This window comes from Gekko japonicus, unplaced genomic scaffold, assembly GCF_001447785.1.
Source record: "Gekko japonicus isolate JY-2015 unplaced genomic scaffold, Gekko_japonicus_V1.1 scaffold384, whole genome shotgun sequence".
NCBI classification, from domain to species: Eukaryota; Metazoa; Chordata; class Lepidosauria; order Squamata; family Gekkonidae; genus Gekko; species Gekko japonicus.
In genome coordinates, this window is record NW_015175980.1 from 1,174,514 (window position 1) to 1,183,963 (window position 9,450).

The 9,450-nt window shown below is 48.8% G+C and overlaps 1 protein-coding gene across 1 annotated transcript; it reads right to left on the reverse strand.

The window, feature by feature from the left end:
* Positions 1-1,013: 1,013 nt before the first annotated feature.
* Positions 1,014-9,196, reverse strand: ANKS4B (ankyrin repeat and sterile alpha motif domain containing 4B). The gene is made up of 2 exons (XM_015426192.1): positions 9,033-9,196; positions 1,014-2,073 (listed from the first exon to the last, which is right to left on the reverse strand). The coding sequence occupies exons 1-2, from the start codon at positions 9,194-9,196 to the stop codon at positions 1,014-1,016; spliced, it is 1,224 nt and encodes a 407-aa protein (XP_015281678.1).
* Between the last annotated feature and the right edge of the window lie 254 nt (positions 9,197-9,450).

A 9,450-nucleotide genomic window follows, 5' to 3' on the forward strand; every position in this document is an offset into this window, starting at 1 on the left:
TCCGTGGTCATGTGGCCGGCATGACTAAACACCAAGGCGCACGGAATGCTGTTACCTTCCCACCGAAGTGGTACCTATTTATCTACTTGCAATTTCTTGCTTTCGAACTGCTAGGTTGGCAGGAGCTGGAACTAAAGACAGGAGCTCACCCCGTCTTGCGGCACCCGGGTCTTGAACTGCTGAACTACTGACCTTCCACAGCCTGCAGTTCAGCGTCTTAACCACTTGAGCCACCGCAGCTCCATTTAGCTGATGCAGGATCCCAAAAGAGGCATTCTTTCCTACGTGAGAGAGGAGAAGGAAGGCCCCTTCCAAGAAGACACTTACTATGTATACATTGATAAAGAACTTAATAGTGAAAGTAACTGACACTTAAAAAAAAAAAACACCACCCTGCTGCCCAAATAATTAGAAGCGGTTTCTTAATGGCCAAAGAGGTTTTAAACCAATTAATTGCTGGAGCTTTGCAGCTCTCATTGTATCCAGGAGCTGGGGTAGAACTAACTTTCAGGCCAAAGCGCGTCTGCAGACATGTACATAGTGCAACCTGGGCCTTAGGTTTTGTGCCAGGGATAGTGGCTTGGAGCATTACATACCAAAGTGTTATGATGAGTAAGGTGTCCATCATCCTCACTCTAACTGTAAACTGATGACAAAAGCTGTACAATCGCTGCCCACCTGGGGGACTCCATAGCTGTTCAGGAAAACCTGACTAGTGAGGATAAAATGAAGGAGCCCCTTAGCTACCCCAAGCTCCGTAGAGGAAAGTTTTTAAATATCTTCCTATAGTCTCTGTTGTCGTGGTTATTCTTGTACAGATATACTTTTTTCCTGATTTGTCTTTGTTATTCCGAAAAGAAAAATCTAATGACTACATCCGTTCTTCTAAAGACTGGCCGGTGTCCAACCCTCCTCTGCAACTCCATGGGCTTGGCCCTGAATCTTCTTACCCAACCTCTTAACACAAGGTCCACCAAACCACAAAAATCGATTGAATTAGGGAGCTTTATAAGTTACAGATTGGTGTCTTCCGCCTTGCCCGGCTTTGCCAATGCTTGCTTCCTTCTGTCCGCCGCGTGGAGGATTTTCTTCCTCGGACCCAGCTGCATCTGTATGCTCCGGAGGTCTTCATCGGAACACAGCACGAGTGTCTCTAAATCGATGTTTTCTCTTATCAAGACAGGAAGGAATTCATTCAGGTCCAGGGATGCCAGAAAGACTTCGAGGGGGGTGGTCTCCGTGTTGCCATCATCCCAGCCAATTTCTTCTTCGATCCAAGGTTCCTCGGGATCGTTCCCCAGATCTGGGTCATCAACCTCTTCAGCCCTTTTGAACTGAAACAGTCTGTCAGGTATTTGGAAACTGACCTCTTCTTTCTCGGGCAACACGGGGGCAGCGGTTATGCCTGTGGCCAAGTGGTTTCGAAAAACAATATTACCAAGACCGGGGCGATTAAAAATGGACTTTTCTTCCTCTTCAGAAATACCATTTGTGCCTTGGTTTTCTAATTCGTCTTCCTCGTTTTCGCTGAACACGGCCATCACGGTTGTTCGGCCTACTGGAATGTTGTTTGCTTGGCTACTGTGCCCCGTGCCCTGGTTATCTAGATCCTCCTCCTCCTTTTTTGTCCTTCGCCTGAAGGTGTCCTTCAAATGTTTGGGTAGCGACCCTAATGAGCTGGAGGTAAAAAAATTCGACACGCGCATCCGGGTGGTTGTTCCTCCTGCAGCGTGCGTCCTGTTGTAATGCCTGATCATTTCATGCTCATGTCTCTCTTGGCGTCGTTCACATTCTTGGATCTGCTTCTCTGCATCACGCTGGGCTTGGGCCTTCAGGCGGGCGGTTCTTTTGGGGTTCTTGATATTCATCTCCATAGCAGCGTTGTCAAGGATGCGGACACATTCGTAGTGGTTCCTGCTGGCAGCTGCGTCCAGAGGAGATCGCATGTTGTTATCCAGGGCAAAGATATTGGCACCAAAGTTGATCAAGAAGGAAATGCAATGGATGTGGCTGTTGGAGGCTGCATGGTGGAGAGGGGTGTTCCCCCAAATGTCGCACTTGTCTGGATCACCTCTGGGAAAGCACAACACAAAAGATAGAGTCATGAACCTAGAACGCACCTTCTCTGTAGAGTTGATGTATAATGCATTCATGCTGTTTTTCCAGCATGAAATGCAAGGAGGCATACGCAGGTTTCCTCCCAAGGTCCCATCTGACCAGACCTATGTCTGTTTAGGGGTCAGGAAGGCTGCTGCAGCAGGACACCTCAGATCCGGTTTCTTCTACAGCATGATCTATGCATGCACCTGAATGAGGTGGCAAAGTGAGGACTACGGGTAGTAGAACCATTAAATGCTTCTGCTCCTCAACACAACTCACTGTAAGTTTAAAAACAAACCAACCAGAAACATTGTGGAGGTAGGTTTTAGCTGCAGCAATGTTGGACTCAGCAGAGTCTGCAAGCAATTCTCTATCCGGGAAGAAGGGTCCCTTAGATATCGGCCTCCCAGACCACTGCCTTGAATTGTGCTTAAAACTACATCAGCAGTCAGTACAACAGCTGTAAAATCAGAGTCTCCCTGTGCTACCTAAAACATGGCTGCTGCCTTTTTGCACAAGCCACAGTTTTTGAGTGACCTTGAAGGCTAACGTTCCCAAGAGGTGGTGGTGGGAAGTGTTAAGCCACAGCCAGCCTGTTGCGACCCCTGCAGGGTTTTCAAGGCAGAGGTAGTTTGTCATTGCCTGCCCTCTGCACAGTGACCTGGACTTCCTTGGTGGTCTCACATCCAAGTACTAACCATCTGATAAGATCTGACTAGCTTGGGACATCCAGGTCACGGTTCCCAAAAGGTATTTGTGCTAAGACCAGGGTTCATTTCCTGCAGGAGCGGACAGGAGCGGAGCTCCGGCAGTAAAGAGCCCAGGGGGCGGGCACATGCAACAAGCTCCCCCCCCCCCGTCCCCCGGTCCAAAACAGTCCAGTGGCACCTTTAAGACCAGGTTTGATTCAGGTACAAGCTCTCCTTCCTCTGTGAGGGACAGATCTGCACGTTTCCCCCCCCCCCCATAGCTAGCAATCCAAAACAGTCCAGTGGAGCCTGTGCGGTGGGTGTTGTCTTCTAACACACTTCCGGTGATGTCAGGGGGTGTGGCATATGCAATTAAGTTATGCTAATGAGTTATGCTAATGAGCTCCTGCACCTCTTTTTCTACAAAATGATCCCTGGCTAAGACTCTAGTCCACTAAAACTTGTTCTGGGATATCATTCCATGGTCTTTGAGGTCTGTGTGCAGGCAGAAAGGCAGTATAGCCAAGCATTCCTCCCTGTGGTGCTGTTTTTCTAATTGCATGGAGCTTTTTTAGGGGAAGAAATATCCAGACCTGGAATCTGCCTTTTGCAGTTCTGAAGGGGTGCAGTTCGTTCTAACACCTCAGCCAAATCAGTCTCCTGGAGGTGTGCAGGGGTCAGGTTCTACCCCTGGGCTTCACACATTACAAAGTCCACGTCGCCGCCATGAAGACTTTGGATGTCCTGTAGTTCTGCGTTAGGAATTAAATTTCCAGGCAGGGCCTGATTTGAAGGGGGATTACAGCGTGCAGGGAAAGTGGAAAACGAACTCGTAGCTATTGGTTCGTGTAAGTTTCCCCAACAGCAAACCAGCTCCCAGGACCATTTCAGGTCAGGAAACCAGTGGAGCGAGGGAAGATTTCAACCCCTTCATCCTGCAGGCCACAGTCCCCCATAAAATGAGGTTCGCTTTCTTAGGAACTGAGTTCTCAGTGCAGAGGTTCGGGACCATGTCTACATACCAGCCAGCTGGACTTTCTAATGGGTGAACTGTAATGTGTGGATTGCATCACGAGACGTCCCCTCTGTACTGACCAACCAAGCCTGCTGTGGGATGTTTCTCCAAACCATCAAAGCGATGGAACGGGGAGTGGCGTGGGAGCTACATTCGAGTTCAGTAGCACCTCAGAGGCCGACAAGATTTTCAGGGTATGAGCTTTGGAGAGTCAAACCTCCCTTTGTTGATATCCGAGTGGCAGGGTTAGTCCTCCTCCCCCAACAGGTTTATCTGCCTACAAGCGAGGTCCCATCCCTTCTCTTTTCCTCCCCTCTGGCAAACCAGATTTGTGGGTTTTTCCTTCTGAATACTTCCTTCCAGGGGTCGTTTCGTAGAAAAAGAGCTAGGGGGACTCATTAGCACAACTCATTAGCCTATGCCACACCCCCTGACATCACTGGAAGAGTGTCATAAGGCCACACCCCCTGACATCACCGGAAGTGTGTCATAAGGCCACACACCCCACCCCCAATGGTCCTGGCCGCCGCCGCTGGCCTTGCAGCTCCACTGCCGAGCCCCATGAGGGGCCCGGCCATGGACCTGCAAGGCTGGCGGGAGTGCAAGGAAGCTCCGCGAAGGCCCTCCCTGGCCCCAGGCAGGCAGACAGGGGTGGGGAGAGGCAGGGAGGAAGCAACTTACCCTCCCTCTTCTCCTGCCTCCTCCTGGCTGAATGAGGGCTGGAAGTGGGGCGGCCGGAAGCAGGGGGCGGGGCTTCGTCATGTGCCCCGCCCCCGTACCTCACCCGGGGGAACTGTGATCCCCCGCGATCCCCCCCAAAATGACCTCTGCTTCCTTCCTTCACATCAATTCCTCCTAGACACACTCTCTGTATCCATGGTAGCCTCTTGTATGTTCATTAATAGGAAGAGAGTACTGGCTCTATAGATTTAAACTTTACTGCCCTTTTATTTAATTCTGACAAAATCAATCTCTCCCTCGCCCCCCACCTGCCAAGTCCCTTTGCTCTCAGACTATTCCTTTTGTCTGGTTGGCTGGTTCCTGGGTGCTTTTCAAAAGTGGGGAAACACAAGTAAGGTGTTGCTTCAGCATTTTTTTAAAAAGTCATGTTTTCCTTTATAAAGTCTGGGTGCATTAAGGAAAAAGATATTCAGATCAATCCTGTGCATATTTCCTTGGAAGAAAGCCCCTCCATATGTTGCCCTACAAGGCGCCTATAGCGCTCTTACGAACTCATAAGTGATAAAAAATCTGAACTTTGCTAGTTGTGTGCAAAAGGGACTGAACTGTAAGGGGACTCCAAGTGATGCCAGGTATAGACACACACCCAGAAGAAGGAAGCCTTCCTGTGAGATGATGTGCCTATGGTTCCTGTATGTTACCAACCCTCTTACCTACAGTAAGATGGACCAGTTCCCTAGCCATGTCTAGCACTGCAAAGCCAGGCAGTTGCCATGCCAGGGCAGAAGACAGGGGACTCAAATTCCACGAAGAATCCTCTTCCTTGCACGTAGGCAACATTCTCTTTCCCCACCTAATATGTCACCTAGTCGAAAATACAGCCATAAGACAACCAGGGAACAATGGCTCTGGTCACATGAGTCATAACCCCATCAGGTGCCACTGTCCAGACTAATTTTTCATTAGGTCCAACATTGTCCACCCCCTTAGACCTTCGACCCCAGTGCCAGTCAGCATGATTTCGGGGACGGACCAGCAGGAGGTGTGCCAAGAGAGGCGGCCAAGCCTAGCCCACCCCTCAAGCTCCTTATAAAAGAGGGCACCTAGCACCATCTCACTCTCTTGCATTCTCTCTTGACCCCCTCCTACCCTCACCCTAAGCTTCCGACTCCTGGTTGCGCAGCCAGAGTCTCCTCGTGCCTCTGCCGGTTCAGGACATGATTCCCCCACACACACCCCATAGCCCCCCTCCTTTTTCTGAGGTTCGCTCCTTCTGACTGCGGACAGGTAAGGTATTGCCCCTCAACGGAACACCCTGCTAATGCGAATGTGCTATTCTCTTCTATCTATATTTCCTAGATGCTGTATAATTGTGTGTGCTTGTGTTGCTGTATGTTTGAAATACCTTCAGTAAACAAAACCATCTTATACTGATGTCAGTCTCAGCATATATTTTTGGTGTGTCTGGAAGAAGCGGGACCCCTGTATACATAGGTGCTTGCTCCCTTATTCACCTATTGCCTTGTGTAAGATCATAATTCCCCATAATTCACAGCAATTTGGCTCCCACATATTTCAACAGAATTGGAATTCAATGGAATTGAAATTCAACAGAATTTAATTCTGTGTTCACAGAAGAGGCCCGCATTCAAATCCCTGAAGCTTGCTGAGTAACTTTAGGCTGGTTGCTGTCTCCCTGAGTTGCTAGTTTTCTATATACAGAGATTATTTTTGTATGCCCAGCAAATCAAGTCTGAAATAGTACAGCCCACACAGACGTCTACTGCTTCTCTGAGAGCTAGATGACAGTAGGAAGGATTGTAGCCTAGCTTTTTCCCTGAAATGCTCATTTGCTACAGGCAGGGGTTGTTTTATGCAAAAAGTCAGGTGTCTAGGCTGAAGTGATAAAGCCTAGACAAGAAGCAAACTACTTTATAAGCTATATTTTTTCCTCCTAATGAGCAAGGAACAGATTCTGTGAAGCTGTGCTTCCTGTAATCACAGAGGAACAGACCTGTACGTTAGGAAAAGCAATCACACTGTCTAAAGGTCAATGTTACTGGCAATAAAATACAGCAAATAAAACTATAGGCCATACCCAAAAGCCAGAAATGAAACATCATTTACTGATGCCTGCCATTTACGTCCCAGTGCTTCTCGCTTTCTAAATTCTTTCAGCGTTGCTCTGTTCATCTCTCCCTTCTCAGATACAAAGAATCCATTTTACACATTGCTCTTTCTTTTTTGGTAGAAAATGGATGGGCTAAGCATAACAATAATGGCATTTCCATAGTACTTTCAAATGTTGAAAGCACTTGTCACATAACAGCTTGCCTTAATGGCTCTGGGAGGGTTTTCTGATTCTCTATTAGCCTGGGTCCTATTTGTAGGAGCTATTTCATGAACAGAGGCTGCACCCAGTAGGCTGGAGCAAAGTGTGCTTGGTACTCGCTGACAGGCAGGTAGGCTGGGCTGTGCAGACAGGCGACGGGGGACATGCTGTGCGACCTGTGACAGGGAGAGGCAATGAACCAGCCCTGCGGGAGATGACAAAGGAAACCCATTTATGCCCCACTTTCCTTCCCAATGGGGACACAAAGTGGCTCATAATATTGTTCTTCCCTCCTCCCTTTATCCTCACAATAACCCTGCGTAGTAGATTAGATTCAGTGAGCTGGCCAAAGGTCACCCAGTGAGTTTCCATGGGAGAGGGGTGAGTCAAACTGGGTCCCCTGGACTCTAGTCTGACACACTGTAAACCGTTATACCACACTATTCTTGGCTTGTACAGTTGACGCTGAACTGCAGGCTGTGGAAGGTCAGTAGTTCAGCAGTTCAAGACCCGAGTGTGCCGCATGACGGAGTGAGCTCCCGTCTCTAGTTCCAGCTCCTGCCAACCTAGCAGTTCGAAAGCAAGACATTGCAAGTAGATAAATAGGTACCGCTTCGGTGGGAAGGGAACAGCGTTCCGTGCGCCTCGGTGTTTAGTCATGCCAGCCTCATGACCACGGAAACGTCTTCGGACAGCACTGGCTCTTCGGCTTTGAAACGGAGATGAGCACCGCAACCCTAGAGTCGGACTCGACTGGCTTTCGAGCAAGGGAACCTTTACCTTTACCTTACACAAATGTAGATGTTAAGATTCACACGTGAACACACATGAAACTGCCTTCTGCTGACTCAGACCCTTGGCCCATCAACGTCAGTACTGTCTACTCAGACTGGCAGCGGCTCTCCAGGGTCTCAGGCAGAGGTCTCTCACATCACCTACAGCCAGATCCTTTAACTGGAGATGCTGGGGACTGAACCTGGGACCTTCTTCATGCCAAACAGAGGCTCCCCCACTGGGCCACAGCTTAGAGTTTAACTGTTTAGAGTGTTAAACTGCCCGCATGCTCTATTTTTATGGAGAAACGGATATCCCCCCCCCCCAGCCTCTCACCTAAAGATCCTAGGGAAGGAGGGAAAACTCATTCGTACAACAGCATTGTTCCTCTGTCTACTGGGTGAGGATTTAATTGCCTTGAAAACAGGGATTCTTTTCCCCATCTGCCTGAAATTTGGTAGGGAGGTTCCTCAGGGTCCAGCCGCTCGGGGATTTGTCCCAAAGGCAGGGAAATAGTCACAGTTATAAATAAAAATGTATTTCCTGTTGAAACGCATAAATAAGGGTGACCTAAATCAGCAAAATATGTACAGTAATGAAAATGAATATAAAACAGTAACAATCAAGCAAGGCAGAAACAACCTGATTAAAACGTATTATTTATTTACGCCAGTTTTCTCCCCAGTCAGGACCAAAAGTGGCTTTCTTCTCCATTTTATGCTCGTATCACCAACTCTGTGACGGAGGTCAGGCTGAGAGTCCAGCAATTTAACCACTCTGTCTACTTGCATTCCTAGTATGTGTGGCCCTCTCTTCCATAATATGGGAGAGGACAGGGGAGATCAGATGCATCATGGCATTGGGATACTGGCCCAATGTCATGCCACCTTTCTTAGGAGGAATATCTCCCCCTCCATTCAATTAATAAGAGTTAATCCGTCAGAAATCTGAAACTTAAAGAAATGTGGAATCCCAGAAGGAAGGGAGAGCAGAAGAGAAGAAGAAGAGATTGGATTTATACCCCACCCTTCACTTGGAGGCTCAGAGCGGCTTACAAACTCCTTTCCCTTCCCCTCCCCACAACAGACACCCTGTGAGGTGGGTGGGGCTGAGAGAACTCTGACACAAACTGCTCTTTTTCAAGGACAGCTCTTATCAGAACTATGGCTTGCCCAAGGTCATCCAGCCAGGTGCAAGTGGAGGAGTGGGGAATCAAACCCCGTTCTCCCAGATTAGAGTCCACGCACTTAACCGCTACACCAAGCAGGCTCAAAGCCTAGTCTAGTCAACATAATATAAATCTGTGCCTCTCTAGTGGTGCTATTTTGCAAAGATCATCCCACCAAACTCAAACCAGTTCTTTTTTAAAAAATAAAAATTCAGTTTTTCCAGAAACGAGGGTACACTTTCAATCCCTCCAGTTCTATTTAGGTCCACTCACCCTCTTCGGCAAATGACTTCCACCGCTTCCAGGTGTCCGTGATAAGCGGCCAGCAAGGTGGGCGTCATCCCATCCACGTCGGAGGTGTTCAGATCTTTTCGGGTGGCTTCTTTCAGCAACTCCAGGTTGCCATCGGCGGCTGCCTGGTGGTACCGGGTAGACATCGTTCAGCGCTGATGCAGAATCCTCTCCCCACGCCGAGCTGCAGCTGAACACGGCAACCACACGCTCCTGCGACGTGCCGCGTCAATTAATGATTATAGAAAAGAGGCGCCGGCTGAAGCAGAAATGAGGAACCATCCAAAGGTCACTGGCAGGAGCCTCCTTCAAGGAACGTCCCGCGCTTCACAAAGCAGCATTACTCCAGGCGTCATCATCTCGGTTCACAGTATCCGTGGCTTTGATAAACACCCCGCTG